General features: G+C 33.0%; 1 protein-coding gene across 3 annotated transcripts in view; it reads right to left on the bottom strand.

Annotated features, from left to right (window-relative positions):
• Positions 1–24,969, bottom strand: part of CCNYL1 (cyclin Y like 1) — a 77,414-nt gene that overhangs the window by 24,570 nt on the left and 27,875 nt on the right. For 2 of the 3 annotated variants that reach the window (XR_471778.3, XM_007501846.3), the window contains exons 2-7: positions 21,992–22,063; positions 18,346–18,420; positions 13,684–13,718; positions 10,577–10,677; positions 5,007–5,042; positions 3,824–3,875 (exon numbers count right to left, since the gene is read on the bottom strand). Coding sequence is in view for 2 of the 3 variants with exons in the window: in XM_007501846.3 (XP_007501908.1) it covers positions 3,824–3,875; positions 5,007–5,042; positions 10,577–10,677; positions 13,684–13,718; positions 18,346–18,420; positions 21,992–22,063 (371 nt within the window). In the remaining variant the exon portion in view is untranslated. The remainder of the gene's footprint in view (positions 1–3,823; positions 3,876–5,006; positions 5,043–10,576; positions 10,678–13,683; positions 13,719–18,345; positions 18,421–21,991; positions 22,064–24,969) is intronic. The other variant, XM_007501847.3, reaches the window with a different exon arrangement.

Consider the following 24,969-nt stretch of genomic DNA (forward strand, 5'->3'; position numbering starts at 1 on the left):
CTCCCTCTCTTCTTCCCTCTCCCCTCCCGGAAATGGCAAGTGATTCAATCTGAGTTATACATGTATTATCATATAAAACATATTTCCATATTATTCATTTTTATAAGTGAATGATCTTAAAAAACCAAAATTCCAAAACATAAAAAAAATAAACAAGTGATAAATCCTATGCTTTCAACTGCAAAAAAAAAATCTAGAAGAAGCTCTTTTCCCTCTCTCTTTTTCAACCCTTACCTTCTGTTTTAGTATCAGTTCAAAGACAGAGGAGTGGAAAAAGTTAGGCAATTGAAGCTAAGTAATTGGAAAAAGCTAGGTAATTGACTTGCCCAGGGTCACATGGCTAGGAATTATATGAGGCCAAATTTGAACCCAAGTGTACTTGACTCCTGGCCTGGCACTCAAAAGGCTCTCTTAATGCCATTCTTTTTTTCACCATTGAAAATGTCTTTCTTTTATGGAACAATGCCATGTAACCAGCAAGATACTCTCCAAAGGACCCTTAATTTCAACTTAGCAACAATTTAAAAGAAAAGGCCTCTTTCAAGAGGAAAATATATACACTACTGAAGAAGGGGGGCAAAGAGTACATAGCTATCATATGTATTCTATAATTTCATTTAGCATAATACTGCAGCTACTAGTATAACTATGGTTCCTATAGAAAAAAAAATTGCTGGCAGATAATGAAAGCAAATTTACTAGAAACTAATAGAGATCAAATGGTTTTCACAACTACTATTTACAAAAACATTCTTTTCAACTAGTAATGAATATTTATGGCCATTAAGTTAAATTAAATTTTTGTCTCATTGTTCCAGCCAGTCTGAATTTTCTGGGATGCCCATTCTGTTAGGCAATCTATCAAACATAAAAGTCACTGATAAAATTTTAAAAGCAAAAGGGGCAATGACAGTTCTCCCTGGGTAATCTCCACTAGATATGAATCTACTAATGATTAATCTAATTCTCTTATAAATTTAATTTTTCCTTGACTAGTAATCTTTCCCTAGATCCACAATCACATTTCTCCCCTTCCTAAGAAAAACCTTTACTGCCCCAGATAAGTTCTCTACCAATCATCTTATTTCTTCTCTTTTGGAAGATTTCTTGAGTTATCCATACCCAGTGCTTGTGTTTCCTTACCATCTAATCTCACCTAAATTTACCCAAAACTGATTTCTGTTCTTTCGAATCCATTAGAATTTCTTTCCCAAAGGTGATCAATTGCTTTATTTTGTTCTCATCTTTCTTGACCTCTCTGGTCAATAATTCTTGATTTCAACTCATCACCCAATTAAGGAAAAGGTAAAGAAAGACCTTTAATAGAAAAACAGCTGCTGAAGGAAAAAGGGGCATTTTCAGAGTACAGTTAAAATATGTATGCTACAGTTTTATTATGTATAGTGGGACTGCTATTATAATTGTGGTTCTTGTAATAAGAGTTGTCAGATAATGAAAGCTAATTTTACCTTTACAAGGCAATTAAGAATTAAATGGTTTTCAGAAATTGTAAAACTCATGCATATATCAACCTGAAAAACTATAGAAAATCAAATAATTTTCGGTTCCTCTAAATTGCCAAGTTAAAAAGAAATATAAAATTAAGAATAGCTATTATTAAACTAGTCTTTCAGTTTGATGGAATAAGTTGGATAAAGAATATAAAATTTAGAATGAAATTTGAATCTTGTTCAGTATTTTATAAGTGGATGGCAACATAGAAAGTGATCATATGGGTTGATTATTTTCAGTTAAAAGTAAGATTTTTCTCACAGAATAGTAATCAAGTCTCAATTACAGAGAAAAAATTATTTAAGACAAAAATAGGTTACAGGTTAAACTGGAAAGACAGTAGGAATGGTTTTGTGTGGGAAGGCAACACTATTTGCTTAGCTCTCAATTCTTCAAATGTTATTGCTTTATTTTAATGCAAACATTCCCAAGTAGAACTGACAAATCAAAAAATGTTTATTTACCTCCTCTACTATGAGCAAACACTGGCACTAGGCCCTAAAGATACAGAGACCAAAAGGTAACATTCTCTGCATTTAAACTCTTGAGACATAAAAATACTAAAGAAAGCCAACAAATACTGGAAATAGTTTTACTGTTGTTGTTTCTGTAATCATAACTATTCTTCTAAGTGATCTCCCATATAAATAAAAATGTCCATTAAATTCCTCTCTAAGAAAAGGTAGGGACTGGGAAAAAAATTGAGTATGCATTCAGTGTTAATGCCTGTCCTCCCCCTGCAAGTTGTACTATTTTACCTCCTTAAAGGTATTTAACTTGCTGTTCTGATTAAGAAACACCACAGAAATAAATTTAAAAAAAAATTAAGAACAGTAACATCATGTTTTAAATGAGTCCCCTCTCTTTTGGTAACCAACCAAAAATTTAGTAATAAAAAAATTATATTACAAGAATGACCCAAGGCTCAGATAATCTACAATTTATCAATACAACTTTATTGTACCTCTGCCTAAGAGGCAATTTTCTTTCCTATTAACTTGTTTGTGATAGTAAGTAGTACTAAATTTTTGTCTCAGTAATTTTAAGTGATTTCAATTTATCAGTTCCCTTGATACACATAGTTTCTAACATATTTTCCAAAGTTTTTTGTATATCAAAGAAGTGCTTTAGTAAACTTTGACAGTCTAGTTAAACTCATTCTAGATGGTTTCATTTCCCTTTACCGTTAACACATCTAAGTACTCTTATATTGCTTTCACTTATGGAGAATGGTCTGCTTAGCAGACAGTCTACTGAAAGTGGAAGTGTACAAGAGCTTGTAATAGAACACTATTAAAACTTATTTAGATTAACTGCCTATAATCAATCACTATTATGCTTCTCTTAATATTGTGTTATATTTAGCCTACTACTCTTGAAATTTGGTTTGGAAATTTTCTCAAAAAGTAAACAAAGTAAAAAAGTATATAATTGCTAGATGATATACTTGTGTGATCAGATTTTAATCATGGATCAAAATAATTAAAGCTGTAAGAAGATATTTCTGATTTACAAGCAAGTGACTTAATTTTGATTTTTATGATGTTGGATTTCACTGTAGGCATTCTGAAAAGAGGAATCTTAATATTTTGAGTTTGAACATATTATTTTGGTGACTAAAACTTCCAATTCTTCCTTCTACCCTTACACCCTGATGGCAGGGTCAAGAAGGAAAATTGAAATAGATTCAGCTTTTTCTTGTACTAATTCTTAAGTCTCTTATTTAATGATCTACCTATAAACTACTGGAGAGAATATCCCTGGCTTTATAATATTTCTATTATATGATAAATGCAATGTTTTCTAACATGCTTTATAATATTTTAAAATAATTTATCAAAAATGTCAATCTCATCCCATAGTGTAAACATTTAAAAGATGAATGTTTTTTTTGGTCATTTCTGCCAAATAGTTATATATATGTTACGGCTTTCCCTTGTTACCCAAGTAACTATGTTTATGTTCCAAAAGTTTTCATAAGAATAAGGGGAAAATATACTGTAGGTCTCCTTGTTACTTACTAATCTGAGTTATTCAGTATATTCAGTACTCACCGTGGACCACTAGTTACCTAAAGTATCAATAACAATTCTTATTTGTGCTATTTCAGATAATCAATCATTTCTTCTATATAGGACTTTGATCAAGATAGGTACAAAATTATCAAGCTAGAGCCACAGGAAAATAACTTTGCTTTTCCCCTAAGCTAGAATTTTTATTTTCTTATTGTGATTTTTAAAATGCAAACCAGATAATAGAAAAAAAAACCCAGATGATTTAATAGGAAAAAACCTCAGGAAAAGACACTTACTGTGAGTGGATGTGATTTCTCATCAAAAATATCCAAGGATCTATCTGAATCTCTATAAAACAAGAGCATGCATTTTTTTAAACTAATTCAGGAATATAGTTACCAACTTAATAAATTATCTGCTATTGGGGGGTAGGAGGAAACTTAAAAGTTTAACATGATTAACAGTACATATCTATGATTTTGTAAATTCTCTTCCTAGATTCTATCACTAAGTTTCTCTCTATTCCCTTTGAGACTTAAAGATTTAAAGTATTCAGAATAAAAGATTATGAGATCTGCCAATGCTGCCTCTAAATATTTAACTCTGTTTAATGGGCAATAACCACATAAGTATGTAACTGAAACCACAACCCTATAATTGTGTTAACCAAGACCCTACAATTTTGTTTTTCTGTTAAACAATCCACATATCTTTTAAAATTTTTATTTATAAACAATCCACATATTACTCAAAGAGGGAAAAAAGAAAAATTTAGCAACATTGCTAATTGCAAAAATACACAGAAGCTTAAGGGTTCATACTTTAATCCTTATAGAAAGGAAGGGAAGAAATGCTAAGTAACAGGTATCATTCTTCCTTTTTCCTAAAGAATTTTTAGAAACTCTTAAAATATACGAACCACTTGCGGATTTCTTCCTATCTGGCCCTTATAGGTTTTTGTTATGTTACTACTTTTAGTTAAATCCATTTTCTTTTGTCCATACCTATGATTCACTGATATAAGGAAACCCTTTCCCCTCTCTGTCCTAAGCTAAGAGAGCAATACTTGATTAATGATTATTGATTGGGGCATTGAAAGGTTAAGTGACTTGCCCACAAAGCCAGTAACTATTAAATTAGGTAAGAAAATAACCAATTAACTACAACTAAGTTAATAGGCCCTTAAAATAAATGAAATGAGAAAACATCAGTATCTGTTCTAATGTAGCTGTTTCATATTTCTGATTGTGATGAATATGTCATTGGCACAGCAATTATCTGTTGATATCTAAGTTCAGCATGCCAAAGACAAATCTAGAAATTATTACCCTCCCTCTTTATTGCTATAAGAAAACCTTTTAGAAATTTATATTCTCAAAGAGTTGTCTAATTATTTCCATAAAACTAAATTTGCCTAAAAATGAACCAGACATGCAAAGTGACAACTTGGAATAACTATACAGTTTTAAAAGAGCTCACCTGTTTTTTATGTGGTAGTATATTGCTAACGTCACACTGTGGAGGAAAAAGATAGTTTTATAGCAACATATTTCATTACTTTTCCTGGCTGGATATCTCTTCTTTACAATACATTTATTTTAAATGATCATGAAATTCTATGGGCCTGAGCATACCATAATGACAATTTTCTTGTGTATCTATCTGGTTTATAGAAGAATATAAACACTTCAAAAAACATTCTATTAGGACTACACCAAATTATTTAATACATAAATGCTGAAAATCACTTCTTCATGTGCTTTATGTCTCTTTGTATACAGTTATGAAGGCTATTTTAAAGTGAATAGCTACTATACATCAGTTAAATGCTGAAAAAATTATCCTTCCCTCACTACCAAACCAAATTCCTCACGTATTTTCATGTTATCCAACATTAGAGAACAAGTAAAAAAATTATTAGTCATTTAAAATTTCATATATTAGTAGGAAATACTTTGAATAGGTTCAGTATAGAAGATGGTAGCTATTATGAAGTTTGCAGTGAGAAATGGCAGCATTATACTATAAAATGTAAAATGTATGGCAAGAATTAAAAAAATTGAAAGGAGATTTTGAAAGAAAAAATGATTTCTAGGAGGTCTTTTAGTAGCTATTATACTTAGGATACACTCGTCTACTAAAGCATAAAATAAAATTACTTTCATCCATTACTTTTTATTAATAACCACTGATGCCTCTGTTATTTGATTTCAGGATCTAACCTTTTATTGGGGGGAAGGCACAAATTTTTAAAAAAGGATTGGTTTAAATGTATTTAAGAAAAGCAGTCAGTGAATAGAGAGCCAGGCCTATAAATGGGAGGTACTGGGTTCAAATTAGACCTCAGACACTTCCTAGCTTTGTGACACTGGGCAAGTCACTTAACCTCAATTGCCCAATCCATATTGCAACCAATACTTGGTATCCATTCTAATACAGAAGGTAAAGTTTAAAAAAAAAAGCAGCCAATACTTTTAAAAAGATGTGATAATTTAAAATATACATAATAGTATCTCCTAAGAGAGATATTTTAAATAGCAAAGAAGGAAAAATAATTTTCCACAGGGAAACTTGTACATGTACTTAAACACAGTTTAATTATCCTTGAAATTCTGATTACACTTATTAATTTGCTCAATAAGTCCTTTTCCATTGTCATTGTTTGATTTACTAAACTGAGTAGAAACTGGATTTATGGAACTTTACTGTATGAAAATTAAGCTCTAAAATGCAATTCAAAGTTTTTTGAAAAAGCAGCAAAACTAACCTAAAAAGGACTCATGAGGGAAGCTAAGGCTCCGGGAGAATGTGTCAGCATTCTTTAATTTTCTCATCTTTGATGAACTATTGCTCCAATTTCAATAAAGTTATGAGCATATCTTTACTGAGTGACTACTAGGTGGCATGACAATGGAAAATAGCTAGTACTATATTTACTACTGCTACTGCTACTTATTCCTTCTAATACTGTGAAAGCCAAGAGAGAAAATGGTATTCTTACAAAATGATATGACTTGACATTACTAAATTATGTTTCCACAAGATCAACTACTACTCAGGTTTATGATGCTAAATAATAGTTATGAGAATGTATCAAGATTCTGAAGGATAAATTGCTATTCTAGAAAAAAAATTTTTAATAGATTGCTATGCCCCCAGTCTAGGACCACACTGGACAAAATCCACAGAAGTGGGAAGTAACAAATAATCCCAAAGAATTGTACTTCCCTGGTTCTCAATTCAGCAATCCACTCCTAGGCACTAAAAACTCTTAACATGCTTCACACAATCTCTTAATTTTATAAATTTCTTAAAATTAAAAAGTATCTTATGAAATGTGACTTTCAGTTTGTACATATCCTTCCTTTCTCAGACGGATACCACAGGATAAGCCAAGAGTCTCTGCACATTGAAAAGTTGCACTAGGAATTTTGAATTACTTTGTATTCACCGAGATGACTTTCATAACAATGCTTTATTCCAATTATGTCAGTGTATGATGCTAGAACACAATACAATTTAGGCTTAGCATGTATCACTGTTATGCTGCTTATTTTGGCCCTTTGTCCATCTTAAAAAAGGCTTGGCTATATAGGCTCTGAATGAGGCTAAATTCATTGTCTAGAGCAGATATTCTTAACTTTTCTAAATTATGGACCTCTGAATCCTATGTATCACTTTTCAGAATGCTGTTTTTAAATGCATAAAAGACATACGATTACAAGGAAAACCAATTATGTTGAACTATAGTTGTCAAAAATTAAAAAGCAAAAACAAAGCCAAGTTCATTGACCACATGCAAAATACAAGAATGGATATCTATTTTAATTGTGGAGTCCTTGCTTTTGATATTTTGATAATATCCATCCTGTTAATAAAAAAGGGCTACCGTGATATATCCTTATTGGGTAGAAAATAAGAAATAATTCAGTTTGTATAAAACTACTACCTTTTGGTCACATGACACTGACGTGTTATAAAGAACAAAGTAAGATAAAAACCAACACAGTTGGGGGGGGGGATGGGCCGAGAATCAAGCATGATGGGTGCTAATTTGGTCTTTCTTATCCAAGCAGCTGTGTGATCCTAGACCACCTGACAAGTCCCTTGACCTCATTTATCAATTCTGCAAAATAGGATAACTGAATTGGACTTCAAAAGTCTCTTCTAGCACCAAAATTTGAGGTCTGTCCATATTTTGATGTCTGATCCAAGTCAGCAGTACAAGAAGTAGTCATTAAGCAAAATGGATAAGCATTGGTTCCAAGGGCTGAGAGTATGTCTTGAAGCTACAATTCACACCAAGTTTGAATCAAGTAAAGGAGAAACATCAAAGACTTCTGAAAAAAAAAATCACTTGAGGCAGCTAGGTGTCTTAATGGGTAAAGCCAGGCCTGGGTACAGGAAGTCCTGGTTCAAATATGGACTCAGACACTTCTTAGCTGTGCGACCCTGGGCAAGTCACTTAAACTCCATTGTCTAGCTCTTACAACTCTTCTGTCTTGGAATCAATACAGAAGGTAAGGGTTAAAAAAAAAACCAAAAAAACACAAAACCTATAAAATAGAAAGTTGAATTATATGCCATCCATTCTCTCCACCCACTAATAAAAGAAGTTGATTAATATTTCCCCTCTGCAGAATTTGATCGAAAGTTATCTTGCAACATTAAAAACAACAACAAAACTTGGATATATTATGAGTCTTTTCAAATAGCTTAAGAATATTAAATACTAGATGCTTAGATTCTGAAGACATCAAATCCTATATAATCTAAGGAAGGAAAAGCTCTTACTTGTATTCTATTTACTCTCAGCAGGTCAGAGGAAGGAAGTGACATCACTGAGAAAATTTTAAAAGTTAGCTGACGAATAATGTCTTCAAGGAACAATACCTTGTAAGCACTGGACTTTGGGAATATTTGCAACACTGAAGCATTACTAAACCTTATGCCTTAACCTACAATTTAAAAAAATGGTTAAAATACTTTTTTTCTTTTTATTTATTCTGAGAATTTTATTATGATGCCCCAGAAGAAAATAGGCTGTATATCTTTTTTTTTTTTTAACCTCATATCTTCCATCTTGGAATCAATACTGTGTATTGGTTCCAAGGCAAAAGAGTGGTAAGGGCTAGGTAATGGAGGTTAAGTGACTTGCCCTGGGTCACACAGCTGGGAAGTGTCTGAAGCCACATTTGAACCCAGGACCTTCCGTCTCTAGGCCTGGCTCTCAATCCACTGAGCTACCCAGATGCCCCTAGGCTGTATATCCTTAAAAGTATTCCCGACCTGAAATTACTCTTCTGATTATTTTTTCCTATAGTAATCAACTACTGTGATGACAAAAAACAAGTTTTCTACTTTGGGCTCTGAATTTTGGTAAAGTAAAATTAAATTAAAATACTATTTAGGACATCAGCTGTCATTACTAAAAGGGATTCAATGTCTTTCACATGCCTCCAGAATTAGTATTAATTAAAAAGGAAAATATGTACTGTAGTATAAGGCTTTGTTCCCAGGCGTGCAAGCAATAACTAGTGATAGCAAATAATGCAAATTACACATTATATCTAGGAGTTTCAATAAACCAGAATATATACTTTTTTTTAAACAGTGGTTTTAAAAATCACAAACTTTTTAAAAATTGAAGCCCACTTATGGCTTTTTAAAACAAAAAGAATTTGGTATTTTACTACAGAAATGGAAGGTTTTGTTCAACATTTTTGATATGGCATGGGGTTAATTTAATAGTATCTTAAACTTAAGGTTTATTGTGGTCTTTATGTTAGTGTACACATGAGTATTTATGTAGACTCATGCAGGCAGGAAAAAGAAAAAGAAAGTTCTTGAAGGGAGAAGGCCACAAGGAATATCTGGGCAGGAGGAGCTTCTGGGTAATGTTATACTTTTGGTTTCTAGCAACTTGGAAGGAGTTTCTCCGCCTCCCTCCCCTCAAGTATGAAAATCGGATCCAGATGTTCTCTGACCTTTAAGAGTTCTAATACATGTAGAATTAACAAAAATCTGAAGATATTTTCTGCTATGAGACTAAACTTCAGCAAAAACAGAAAATAAAAGATGGTAGAGACTATAAAAATTTCATCCAAGGTGTCTACTTTTGTTACTGTGTACCTGGAGTTATTATTCAATATCCAGGTGAGGGTGACATACCAAATGAAAAGCTTTCTTTGATTTTCTTTGTCCTAGGAATTTAAAGGTTAAAAGGTTTGCTAAAATACCTTTGTATATTTGAAATAGGTTTTTCATATGTAGCTTTCAGAACCAGGATATTCACACTCTTTGAGGACAAAGCTACAGAAAATTACTATACTTGTATTTTCTCATCTTCATTTATTATTTTGAGCAATTTTTTCTCTAAGTAAAAAACAAATTATGCTTTACTTAGGTCTGAATAGAGATGGAGGAGAAAATAAAAGTCCTGACTAAATAACCTCCGAAATATTTAAGGTTAATAACTAGAAATTTACTTTTTCAAATCAGAAAGATGAAAAAAATTAGAAAGATGATAGAGGAAGCCAAATTTTAAAAAATATACACATTTAAATTATCACATAAACTAGACAGCACCAGAAATTCAATGAAATATAAGAGGCAGCTACTTTGTATTGCCAGCAGGGGACAAGCCATCCCTTCCCAAAGTAGCATGGAAAGGAATATAAGCAGCTATAGTTCTTTAGAAAGAATTAGAAGATAAAACTTGTCTAGAAATCCTCTATTTTAAAATCAAAATGTTTTCCTCCATACTTCTCCCAATACTTGATTTGCTTGAGTAACATAGGACATCAAATAAAAGGCTTTTCTCTGACATCTTAGTTTTTTCTTTCATTTATATGACCTACAATATAAATATAAAATCCTATACTGAAGTCTAGGATATCAACCTAGAAGCTGAATCCAGTCTTGGAAAAAAGAGCTACTAAGGATCAGTCAATCTGGTGACTAAAAATGGTGAATAAAGCTAAAAGTTTCCAAATTCATAAAGTAACAGTGATTTTTAACTCAACTTTTGGCACATTAATTGTACTTACCATTTGATTGTGCTTCTAAGATTAGGCTGGCTGACTGTGCTGTCATCTATAAATATTGTTGAACAGGAACTATACTTTTTAGTGAGCTGCCCTGGAGACAACTGAAGGGGAAAGGGAAAAAAAAGAAAGAAAATATTTTAATTTTTTAAAGGTAAATTTTTTTCCTATGGATTACAACTTCAAATAAGTATTTGAGCAATAAATTATAACATTTTTACTTGAAAAATACCTTTAAAATGCCAATTGGCTAAATTGTTAGCATCTTCTTTTTAGGGCAGGTACATCTTAGAAAAAGATTCATGATATGGATTTTGTATTTATTTCCTCATCTATATATCACTTCAAATATTTGGCTTAATTCAATATTCAAGGTAATAAAATGTTAATAGGTGAAATAAAATTCATATGGGACATTTTATTGTAATAAATAATAATTAAGAGGCAGAATGGCCAGATAGCTGCCCTTCCCTGGGCAAATCTCTTTACCCATCCTGGAAATTATTCCTCTCTTTTATTTTCCAATGTCCTTTAGAACTCTGAAATTCCATTATATGATGGGAGCAGCTAGGGGGCAGGGCACCACAGTGCAAATGGCATTAGGTTTGAGTATAGGAAATCAATTCTCAGGTCCTTTCAAGCTATGTAACCTTGGGCCAAGTCACTTCACTGTTGTTTGTCCTCAGTTTCCTGAATTGTAAAATGAGGATAACAGTCCATTTCTCTCGGAGTTGTTGTAAGGATCAAATGTGATAATAATCATATGTCATTTAGTACAGTGTCTGTCTGGTACATTATAGGCACTATATAAATGTTGTTGTTGTTGTTGATGATGATGATGATGATGATATGCACAGAACAGAAAATAAAGTAGTACAAACCTCTTCACTAAGAATTAAATGGTCAAAATATGATCTTCCTGGAATTTATAGTTGTTTAAATAAAATTACCAAATTTTAAAAATTAAAAAAATTGGCAAACTTTAGTTCTCAGGTTAGTTTCAGAACAAAACTTCCAATTCACCTCTTATTTATTGTGAACTATGTTTGAAAGCAAATAATCACTTGGAAGACAGTAATAAAAAATTAATTTGGACTTTAAAAATTGAACACTGATAATAATTCTGACAGGACTCAGGAGAAAGAGACTTGTTTTGAATACTGTAAAAACTTTGAAAACTATAAAGTACTACCTTGTTAAAAAAATGAAGTATTTTAAAGTGCTTTTGGAGTCTCATTTATCCTCTTTTTTTGTATGTTATCTTTGAGAACTATTATGTACACATTTGAAAGCTTCATGAGGGTAAAAGCCTATGCCACATCTAAATTTGGCATGCTAAGTTGAATTACTTGCCCCCCTCCCCAATTAAAAAAAAAACAATTAAAACAACTAGGAGAGGCCTCATTGCTTAGGCTGATCCTTTTCTATTTATTTGTTATTTATTCATTGAGGGAATATTTCTAGCAGGGAATACTTAGCTAACTTTGCTCGAATTGTTGTATATATTTAAAAATTTAACAAAACTGCATTGCTTTGAAAACTCTACAATTCAGGTAGACTTAAGGACAATAATTGTCCAATCTTGATCTGATAATGGTGGCAGTTCTGGATTATTCTTATAAGATTTAAAGTATCTAAAATCTTGGATAACTAGCATCATATAAATAACTGATACTCCTTCAGAATTCTAAGATCTCAAGTAGATGTAAATGATATCAGTCATGATCTTTTCAACGTTACTAAAACAAGTAGGATGCTTCTTAAAGTCAGCGCCATCAAATAGCACTAATGTTCCCACATGTACACAACACTGTAATAAATGAGAAGTGACAGACCTAATCCAACCTAACTAAAGATACTAAACATTCCATAATTATCAAACATGGGGTATAACCATGTTCTTAGTCATGTAATATATTTTTGGTAAGCAGAGTCTGTTCATACCCTTCCCTAGCTATTAGCCAAAAGATTTTGGGATCCAATCTTTTTTTTAAACCACTATGGACTATATCAGCAGGGCATTAAGAATGCAGCCCAACTCAGGAAATATTTGGGAGAGGTAGGATAATCTAATGAGTCAACGGAAGGCATGTTACATGCCATTTATTTCTGGCTCATGAATGGCAGAAATGAGCTCAAGGTGCCCAACTTATGTAAGAGAAAACTATCCTTCCATAGGAACCAAATAATGTAATCACTAGGTCCTGTGCTTAAGCACTTTGCAAATATTATCCCATCTGATCCTCACAACAACCCTGGAAAGTAGCTCTATAGCTGCTTACAATTGTGAAAAAATTCCCCTATAACAAATACAAGTATATCAAAAGTAGAGAGCTTAATGATTTAAAATTATTTCAGTTCATTATTAAGTTATATAGGAAAGTCCTTACTTCATACACCTCTACCCATGTAGTACAAATTTCTCTGGGAAGAAATTTTAAGATGTTTGAAGGATGAGGAAAAGAAGGGTACCTGGCACAAATAACTTGTGAAACAGCATCTTAGGTGCAAAACCAGATAAAATCCTACTTAAAAGCTATTATAATCATAATCTGAAATCTTACTTCCAGGTTAAAACAGCAGTTTAAACCTCAGTTTCTTTCCACTGAAAAGTTCCATCATGTTACTCTTAATTTATTTTTTTAATGCTAAAATCCATTTTTTATTTTCCATTTTTTGCAAAGAACATTTTAGAATTTCCATTTCAATAGCTTACAAAAACTCCAAGCAAAATTTCTCTCATTTTATCCATCAATGAAAATTCATTATTTTACAGTTTGAATATCTTTAACTAAGAAAAAGATGCAAAAAACTATATTAATTATATCATGCCAATTATTTTACTACAAATTAACTTCTTATAAGATTGTCAAAGAATTATCTAGGTATCTTGCATTTTCATTTTCAATGCATATCTTTAAACCACAGGAATGCTACTGAATGTGGTATCTATTAAGATATTAAAATCAGCAAAAGATGTAGAAAGCCTCATAGGAAGAAGTGATGATTAGGTTATTTCTTTTTACTAAGGATCACAGTATAATTATTTTTACTTTTTAGTTATTTAATTATTCTTCAAAAACTTTATACATGAACTGCTATTTACTTACATGGTTTATATGGTTGCTCTTCCTCTTTTCTCTCACTAAATAAAAATAAAGTAACAGATTAATTCTGATATTTTACAGCATAGAAAAATTAGTGATATGTGAGTTTGTTTAGCTTTTTATACAAAGACAAATGTTATCTGTAAAATTAGATCTAAAATGCAATTTCATTATATACTAATTTTTATACATCACATAGTAGGGGAAAAAAGTCTATTCTGTTTTGCAGTTTCCAAGACACATTCTAAAATTAATAGGTAAGTTTCTCCACTGGAACAAAGAACCCCACAAAATGAAATTCTTAATAACCTTATCAATTTCACTTATTGGCCTAACAAGATACAGATGCAAAGAGAAGACAGCCTATACAGAGAAATAGGCAGAACAAATTAGGCTTCCAGTTAAAGCCTGTAACTTTTCTCATATCAGATTTCTCAGTAACATAAAATTTAAAAAAGAAAGTAAATGATCATGTTCTAGGTTTGCCAACTGGAAGTATAATGTATTGATTTACAGCTAGGTGTGCCCCATCTTTATATATTTCAGTCACTTGCTGGTTCTATATTACATTATTATTGTAAAATTAAATGAATCATTTTTGGAAAAAGTTATAAAGTAACAGTATATTTTAATTAAAATAGAGTACTCATCTTAAAATTAATCATCCATGACATGCCATCTTGTAGTACCCATAATGACAGGGTGGATGAAAAGGCACTAAATGTTGCATGGTTCCTTGGTACTCTCCCCAATGTCTAACATGCTGCTGAGTACATTGTAGAAATGGAAACAGTATTATAAAGGGGGTGTGACAGCAACAATCTTCCACTCATTTAATTTTCCTACTCTTTTTTTCCTGAACAGACTAGTTAATAGCTCCTAAAAGGAAGAAGCTGATTGCTTAATTTGAGGAAGATTGTAGCTAGAGCAGATTATTTAAAAAGACAGGCAAAATACACAGAAGACACTATCCAGACAAATGGCTGATTTGAAGTAGGTCAGAGAACCTGGGTTGGATTCCTTGCTCTGTCACTTACTTAAAGTGACAAACTTCTCGGCAGCAGTTATCCATCTGCAAAGTGAGAGGTGGAGTAGAAGACCTCAAAATTTTTTCCAGCTTTCAATCTATGATCCTAAAGTCCATGATAAGAAACATCCATTTCTAAAGAGTAATTTAAAGTATAATTTTTATCATGGTAAATAGAAGGTGAATTGCTTTATATGAATCCCTATTATATCCTATACATTCCATAGCTTATATATTTTTTTCCTTTGAAAATCACTTGTTCATATCCTTCAACCACTTATCAACTGGGGGATAGCTCTTTTTGAATCAATTCCTAAACAGGGGGTCCCAAAAGTCTTAAGTGCTATTTTAAACTTCAATAAGCTTTGTATTCCCGTAAGACTTTTGGGACATCCTGTGCATCTTAGAAATAAGACCTTTATTGATAAACTTTTCCCCTAGGTTTTTTCCGTCTAATTTTAACTACATTGGTTCTATTTCTGTAAAAAGTTTTAAATTATATACAACGTAAATTGCATATTTTATCATCTGTGATCTCTCTCTCTCATAAACTATTCCCCTCACCATAGATGTCACCTTTTTAAGCCAGATATTCACTTGAGGCATATCTTGGCTAATAGTAAGTTTGAATGACCTGCTTTCTACTTGTCTGAGCAGCTTTTGTCTAAAAATGAGTACTTCACTCCAGTGCTACGGGCCTTTGGGCTTATTGAGCCCCGGGATATTAGCTTCCTTTCCTTCTCTTGTATATTGAATGTATTACACTGAACCAATTTTCTATTTTTTAACTAATATTAAAGTCTTTTGTTTGCTTTGTAATAAGTTTTGAGATCATATACTGCTAGATTCTCTATCTTTTCCATTTATTTTCATTTATTTTCTCCAGTTAAATTTCAGCTCTAGAAGATAAACTTTTTAGTAGTTTTGATTTTTTATGGCAGTGAGAAAGTAAACTATCTGAAGCCAGATCCAAAACCTCCCATCTTCAGACCTGGCTCTATCTGCTAAACTACCTAGCTGCCCCTCTAGCATTATATATATCAAATAATACTGGAGAGAATGGACATTCTTGTTTTACTCCTGATCTTATTGGAAAGACCTCTAGTTTGACTCTTGGCTTTAGATAGATACTGTTTGCCATATTAAGGAAAGGTCCATATACTTCTAAGCATTTGAATGGTGGTGGCAAACTCAAATGAAAATTGATCCCTGGCAGGGTGAATACTCCTTTTATGAGATGCACACAAATTCAGGTGTATGCGAATTGACAATTTAAGAATAATAAAGGCAGAAAAATATGCAAAATAAAACATTTTAATTTTAATTAAAGTCTTATAGTAGTTTGCTCAATTATGTGCATTCTCATTCTGAGAACTGTTACTGTGGGTCATATTACATTGTTGTACTAAACATTAGTTTTCACACCAGTCTGTCCTGGGTTCTTTTTCACTAGAAACATATTGTAACCATGTAATAGTACCTCTCTTTATTCCATTATTGCTATTTAGTTATTAGTAATGGTCTCAAAGTACAAGAGTAGTGATGTTGATGGCTCTGATAAGCCTAAGTCATAAAGTGCCTAGGTATGTTTATATAAGAAATATTTATTAAATAATGGGATTCTCTATTATGTATGATTATCAATTTTCATGAAGGGTCCTGAAACATTTTACATTTTAATAAGGTTCGAAACTCATAGGAAATTTGTGAATTTCTGGGGAGCCCTTTGACACTTATGCTTTAGAATTTTTTTTTCTAATGGAAATAAGATATTGAATTTTGTCAATGGCTTTAAAAAAATCTACTAATATAATTTTTTAAAAATTATTTTTATTATTAAGTGTAAACATAAGTCTGAGTTATTTATAGACAAAACCTTTTTTGACATGTTGTAGTGACTCTTTGTTAACATTTTACTTAAAAATTTTTGTGTCAATATTCATTAGGGGTATTGGTCTTTGCTTTCTGTTTTATGTCTCCCTGGTTTAGATATCAAAATCATATTTCTGTCAGAAATAATCTGGTAGGATATGTTGTTTCTATTTTTGCAAATTGTTTTTTACATGTTACCCAACTAGATAGTATTAAAAAGAAAACAAGTTATCTATCTTTATTCATACAAGGAAAACATGCTAGCCAACTTGTTCTCAGAAGCAATAATCTAAAAAACACTAGGAATTAATTTTAGGGAAAGCAAGCAAATGGTAGCCAAATTAACAGAAAAGTCTGCATTTCTCATTTCAATCACATAGCAGACAGAAGAAACAATAGCTTTAATAGCCTAAAGCTAGCTTGCTGGGATAAACAGGGGTATTATTTTAGAGGACCTGCATTCACCATCAATTAATATTTGATTAAAGGAACCATGATAAAGACTAGCACTGGGCCATTAGACTGGTGCAGCCAATTTTAAAGCACATAGAATAATTGGGCTGAAATACTGGTTAATGTAGAGATTAACTTCACCTTGAAGGAGGAATGATATTTATCTACCTTTTGGACATATGCCAAGCCATTGTCCTAAACTAGAACTGGTGGAAGACCAGAAGTAGGTTTAGAAGACATGGCAAAGACAGCTTCCCACCTATGTACACTTTATCAAATTATTCTACCTTGCATTACTTTCCTCCTTATTTCAAAGAGCATTTAAAAAAAATCTTGACATTTCTTAATTTTATTAAAGAAAGGCCATGGAGGGATTTGATTAGTGACAAAGACAGAAGGGCAACCATATCAGCATATCTGACATGTAAGCCTATGTTTGCATTCAGCTATTACTGCTGCTCCACCATCCTGCCTGGAAAATGTCTTTACAAAGCACCCATGAAAGACTAGGCATATTACTCTATTTAAAAAAAAAAGTATGATTACCATCATTTTTTCTAAAACAAAATTTAAAATAAATATTATTAAAATATTACATTTATACAATATATATACAAATAAGAGGTGGTGTTTTCCACAAGCAATCAGTGTATTACTCTATTGAATTATGCCAGGGTCAATAGGACACTAAAAGCTTTAAATTCCCAAGTGGTCATAATGCATGCTAGGCAGTGGGTAGGTAACTCAGCTGATCACAGCATGATGCTTAAATGAGGCCCAAATCACAAGTTTACTTCTCATGTGAGTTGGTTGGATTGGCTCTCCTCTAGCTTGATAACTATAGTATGGCTATCCTTAATTATGGCTATCTTAAAAATTAGCTTGCCTTATGGAGGCAGATTGACATTGTGAAGTGGTCAGTAGAAATGGACTTTTACTTAAAGTCCTGGTTAATAGAAGTCAAAGAACAAGATTCAGAATCAGAGGATCCCAGGGTGAGTCTAATGCTTACTTATTGTTTGTGTAACAATGGACAAATCACTTCTTCCCTTTCTGGGTCTCATTTTCCTTATAAGGTTATGGAACTGGACTAGATATCTAACTATAATATGCATCTGTAAAATGTAGAGCACTGTGTACATTAATAAAGGGGCAAAAAAATAAAAACATACATTATTAGTGTTTTATCATGAAAGTTGTTTAGACATTAATCCATGATCTTGAACACATGGTATATAATCCTAGAGAAGCAACCTATTAAAAAAGCAAGGTCTCAAAAGTCTCCTCAGAAAAGAAAATGGATATCAGCTTACCATCGGTCTGGGATTTGCTCAAAAATATTGTGCTTGCTCTGGGATGGTCAGATGGGTTTGATTCCATGGCTAAATCTGTTGAAGAAAGAGAGAAGGAAAAAATATGAGACAGTTTAGTACTTTTTTTTAAAATATCTGTAAAAGTCTTTTTAGGTGTACTTCTCTGTTGTTTGTTTTTTTAAGTCACCCACCCCTTCCCCCAGTAAAGGTAAAGGGGCTATTTTTATGAAGGAAATCCATCCCATTTTAAAAAATCCTATTAGAAAAAAAAGAAAGAAATGCTATGGAATCTTTTTGTGTAAGAATGCTAATAAAAATAGAATAATGGAGATATGGAAAAGACAACCTACCCAGACTAAGACTCAACTAAAAATATGTATGACTGGGAAAACTTCAAAACTAAGTCAGGCAATAACAACGCAAATATAATTACGTACAGGGAAATGGGCAGGATATTTTTACATGTTAGGCCAATATATTAAGTAATACTGATCATCATAAAATTGGCCACTGTGACAAGAGAAAAATCACTCCCAGCATGTTATTTTATAACAAAACAGAAAATAAACAACTACAAGATTTTTAGTAAATAATTGAAAAGTTTAAAAAGCATGTAACCCTGAGAAGTCTAGAAATTTTTAAGTGAACATTTTAGGAAGAGCTTTACATTTGACATGCACAATTATCCTTGTGGGGGTAGACATTGTGAATAAGGCATTTTGCAGGTAAGAAAAGGAAACTAAAGCTCATAGAAGTTAGATGACTTGCTCACTTTCATATAGTATGTGATGAAGCTACGGCACCAACATTAGTCTCCTAATTCCTAGTTTTCTGCTTTTTCCATTACACTTTTCTTCCTAACATAAAGTTAGTTTTGATGTTGTTTAGTCATTCAGTTGTGCTGCATATCACGTGACCCTACAGACTTCATCTATAAGGATTTTCTTGGAAAAGATTTCCATTTCCTTCTCCAATGTGTTCCCACAAGGCAAATAAGTATCAAATGACTTTCCCTGGGTCATACAATAAGTAAGTGTCTGAAGCCAAATCTGAACTCAAATCTTTCACATTCCAGGCTTTGGTGCTCTATCCATTGCACCACCTAGCTGCCTAAGAAACAAAAACATTCTGGCTAATCCAAACTAAAAATACATCATGTAGTCACTTTAAAGGCTACATGGGTAAAAATCAAACAGAGGTGGGAGGGGAGGTTTAGAAGTATCTTTCAAAAATTTTGTAAAGTTTTTTTCAAATGACCAAGTAGAAACTAGAAATATGGTAGAGCTATGACTTTCATCCCCAATATGGTAAACCTTGCAAGAGACTTCAAAATATGTTAGCAATGTGAAGTCCTTTAAGTGGTACAAAAAGAGTAAGCAAAGCTAAAAAATCAGTAGGGCTACTTGATCATGGTATAGAAGGGCAGGCATATTAATGAATAAATAGGAGATGAAAAAGATGTTAGGGTGATTCCATTTTAATGCTGTCATTTAAAGCAGAAAAGTAAAAGGCATTGATCCAATAGTTAAATTTGCTAGGTATGACTGATGAACTAGAAATAGATCATAGAGACTGGATAACAAGATACTCAAGCTTTCAAGAAACTCAAGGACAAGAGATGCTACAGATCAAAAATGTATCCTTTAGTCATTGAGAATGATCACTGTGCCAAAAGGTGATTAGCTTGTAAACCTAAAATTTGCTGTCTGTGCCATTTAAATTATAGGTTAGCTTGAGGTATGTATGTTGTATTATTTAACATTTCATAAAATGTTATATTTTACAGTTTAAGTTTCCTTGAGGACAGAGATAACATAATATTATGTATTCTCCACAAAGCTTCATAAAATATTATGGCACAGAAGAGATGGTCTAAGAATGATGGCTCAATGAAGACATAATTATAACCAAAAGTTTCCAAGGGAACTCAGATATATGAGTCTCACTTTCCATAAACAAGCCTGTATAATCTTTAATAAAGGTTATGCTCCTTGGACACAAACCAATTACTGTGAGAAAAACAACATAATTTCTAAAAAATAAGTCATAGTTAAGAATTTTTAAAGAAACCACAAAAATACTTTGTAAAATTTTGAACTGCTATATAAGTTGAAGTAATTATTAGCAATATAAAAGAATGTAAGTTAAACAAGGAAAGAACATGTAATTTTAGAACTAGGCTTATGGAAGTTGAGGCATCATATGGCTGAGAATGTATTTCAGGGATAAAATAGGAATTAGGAAACAAAGGAAAATTAAGGTCATTTGCTAAGAGTTCCCTCTTCTCCCCTTATCACTAAGATGCCTTCTGCCATTCTCTTCTCCTTCACCCATCTTACATGAAGAGAGAGCCCTACTCCTGGATAAGTCAAGTAAATTCCGTCTACCTGGCACAAGCAATCTCATTCCATCCCATCTCCTCCAGCAGATTGTCCCTTCTATTATCTGTTCTTTCTTGCATATCTTCATTCTCTCCCTGGCTAGTGGCTTATTCCTACTGCCTATAAATAAATAAATGCTCATTTAATCTTTCCTTTCATCTTTGCTAATTACCATACAAATCCTATCTGCCCTTTCCAACATCTTCCTTTCCCTTACTCTTGAACTGATTATCCAGGAGACATCTTACACTCAACAAGTCCAAAAATTGAACCCATTATCTTTCCCTCAAACTCTTCCCTCTCGTCCTAATCTTCCCTATTACTGTTCAGGGTATTACCATGCTCCCAGTCATTCAGACTCAAAACCTAGGCATCACAGCAAGTCCTACCCACCAATCTGTTGCCTGTCAATTTCATCTTATTACTTGACTATTCTCTATGAAAACATCTGATACAACATCAGTGCTCCCTTCTCCCCTCTAATACTGCCACCACCCTTGTGCAGGGCCATATCTCCTCATACTTAGACTAGACCACATTGTTTATAGATGGGCTGTTTGCTCTGTATGCCACAAGTCTCTCCCCACTTGTCTATACTCCATTCAGAAACCAAAGTGATATTCCTAAAGCCCAGGTCCAATCAAGTAAATCTCCAAATCACCCCACAACTCAATAAACTCCAGTGACTCCCTATTACTTTCAAGGTCAAATACAACAACTCAGCCCTTCCCCCACCTTTTAAAAGTTACTCTGTGCTGCATATTCAAACCAGTGACACCTGGCTTCCTTGATGTTTCTCACAAGAAACTTCCACCTCTTAATTACAGACTTTTTCTCTGGCTGTCCCCTAGGCTTGGAATGCTTTCCCTCCTCAATTCCCTGGCTTCCTTCAAGTGCCAGGTAAAACCCAATTTTCTAGAGGCAGAAGAGTCTCAGTCTTTTAATTCAAGTGCCTTCTCCCCACCCTCACCTTTTACCATTTTACTGTGAACTTCTTGAAGGCAGGGACCATCTTCTGCCTGGCACATAGAAAGTGTTCTTACTGACTGACAAGGATAAATGGGTATTTCTTTGATTGTAGAATTTAATAAAGAGTAGGGCTCAAACTAGGTCCCTTTAAATGTTTTGGTATAGGGAACTTCTATGAATATAAGCCAGCATTTTAAAACCTTAAAAGTTTTAACTTTTCTTATTTATACCAGTGAAAATCACAAGTCTAGTCTCTATTTCTAAAAAAAGAAATTCTATTAGACAGCGGACCTTACCTATTCCAGGTAATGAAATATCAAACTGACTGAGACCAACAACAGGTAGATTTCTTGAAGCTTTAAGAGTGACTAAAAAAGTAACAGGAAAATATTAATGTGGACCTTGACATGCAGTTAGAAAAAAAAAAGTAAATATATTTTATGTATGTATATGTGTATACACACACGAAAATACTAGAGGTTGGTAACTTAAAGCATATGGTTAATTTTCACTGTCAAGTCCATTACTTACACAGCATTTAGTCCAATATCTTTATTTGGGATATAAGGAAAGAGACTGAGAAAGATAAAATGGTTTGCCTGAGGCTACAGAGCTGATGAGGGCAGAAGCAGGAGTAGAACACACATCAACCTGGTTTCCAGTTCAGTTGTATTTTCTCCACAATAAACTGCCTTCAAGACAAAGTGAGGTTTGTCTTTTCCAAGTGGACTTTTGGAACACTAGAAGAGTACAAGTTATCAAAGCAGAACAATCTGAAAGTCTGCTCAGCAATGCAAACAGCATAATCTTTTCTGGAGAGTAATAAAGCCAAAAAAGCCATACAATTGGTTATAAAATTGTGAACTAGTATATCTACAATTAGGAATCATTTTTGGATCTTTTTTGAAACTAGATTCCATCAGATTGTGATTTCATCAGTGTAGGGAATTCTCAGAGTAGTAACCTTTTAATTCTAGCAATACAGATTGGTTATTGCTCTGCAACATAGTATTAAGAAAATGGAGAGGGCACTGAGAGATTAACTAACTAACTAACCCCAGGATCTCCTAGATCAACATTCTATCAATTCACTGAACCAAATTGTCTAGGAAATACATCCCAAGGAAATAAAATAAGGAAAAAAAAACTATTTATTTTAAAAAGTTTATATTGGTATTATGTCTAAATGCAACAAAATAAAAGACTAAACACAATTTAAATGCCTAATGGCCAGAAATGGCTAAATAGATGGTAAATACAATAAATTAAAGCAACTAGGATGTTTTTTACTATCATACAGAAACGATACATTAGAAGCATTAAGAAATAAGAAATAAGAGGGATTTTTATAGAATAGCAAATGAAACACAAGTATATTCTCTACTCATTTAAAACTACAAAAAATATATATTTATAGCAGAGCTGATAGAGTCAACCTTGGTGTCAAAAAAAAAGGAGGGGGGAAGTTCAGGGCTTTCTCTGACACATACTATCTCTGTGGCTATGGGCAATTCAATTGAGTTCCTGGAGGTGTATGCCCAGGCAACTAAAACTAGAAGATATCATCAATATTTTAATGTCAGAAAAAAAGATATAGTTATTACAGGGGGCTACAAGTTCCAGATGAGTCAGAAATATGAAACAACAGTCCAAAGCTAGAGCTACACAAGGTTGCATTAGGAAAGGCAAAATATCCACTATTCTCTATCTTAGTACAGACCACATTTGGAATATTTTGTTTATTTTTGAGCATCACAATGCAGAAGGCTACTGATAAGGCAGATTGTCCACAGCAAGGCAAGATGGCCAAGTGTCAAAATTAGATCATTCTGATTTTCCTCAAAAGGCAGACCTACAAGGAAGGGGGTTGGGGGTGAGGGAACTGCAGAAGCAGATTTAGTACTGAAATAAGGAGAAACCTAACAACATGAGCTATTCAAAATATAGAATGGGCTGTTTTGGGAAGTAATGAGTTTCCTCCTTTACTGGAGCTACTCTTCAAGCAGAGTGGAGGGCCATGTGCTGAGTATTTTGTAAAGAAGATTCTTGTTCTACGTGTAGGGATTACATATCTCAATTCAGAGATTCTGATAAATTCTTATTGTAAATTTGACTTAAAAAAAAAAAAAAGACAGTTGAGGGGTAGCTGGGTGGCTCAGTAGATTGAGTGCCAGGAGGTCCTAGGTTCAAATCTGACCTCCGACACTTTCTAGCTGTGTGACCCTGGGCAAGTCACTTAACCCCCATTGCCCATCCCTTACCACTCTTCTGCCTTAGAAACAATACACAGTATTGATTCTAAGATGGAAGGTAAAGATGAAAAAAACAAACAATTGACCCAAGGATATAACAGAATCCTCACTTCTAGAAAAGGGATCTAGAATAAGTAGATAATAAAAAGATACGCAGTTTTAAAAAGCACTTTAAAAATTAAGGTCATTCACATTTAAAACACAGTGGAATTGAGCATTGGCTATGGGAGGGGGTGGGAGGAGGGAAGGGAAAGAACATGAATCATGTAACTGGAAAATTTTTCTTAATCAATTAAATAAAATTTTAAAAAATTAAGGTCATTATTTGAAATTCTACTGAAACCTGGAGGCTATCATTCTAACTTTGTAGAAAACCATGTTGCATCTAAATCTTCACTTAAAATAATACCCTGTGCACTTTTGATTGCTAAATTTCAAGTTCAACATAACAGAAATGGAAGATTCAGAGCTTTCTCCAATTGTGGAAACCGGAGTCCACAGTTGTGGGACACTGCATATGCCATTTCAAAAAACATGCTGACTGATTTTGTTGAATTTTTTTTCTTTGCTTCTTCTTTAAAGAAAATTCTTTATTATAAGAAATAGCTTTCTGGGAGACAGGAAGGAATACAGGGGACTAAGCAATGTAAAAATAAACTATATCAATAAAAACTTTTTTTTTAAATCCCTACCTTCCATCTTAAATCAATACTATGTATTTGTTCTAAGGCAAAAAAGTGGTAAGGGCTAGGCAATGGGGGTTAAGTGCCTTGCCCAGGGTCACACAGCTAGGAAGTGTCTGAGGTCACATTTGAACCCAGGACCACCCATCTCTAGGCCTGACTCTCAATCCACTGAGTCACCCAAATGACCCTTCAATAAAAACTTTTTTTAAAAACTCAAATGAAAATAAGAAAAAGAACCAGAGAAGGCAACGATAACTATACATGATATGTTAAGAGACTAAGTTTAGGACTAGCTCTATTAATATAAAAACATATGAATTGAACAGTACACCTTGT

This window comes from Monodelphis domestica, chromosome 8, assembly GCF_027887165.1.
Source record: "Monodelphis domestica isolate mMonDom1 chromosome 8, mMonDom1.pri, whole genome shotgun sequence".
NCBI classification, from domain to species: Eukaryota; Metazoa; Chordata; class Mammalia; order Didelphimorphia; family Didelphidae; genus Monodelphis; species Monodelphis domestica.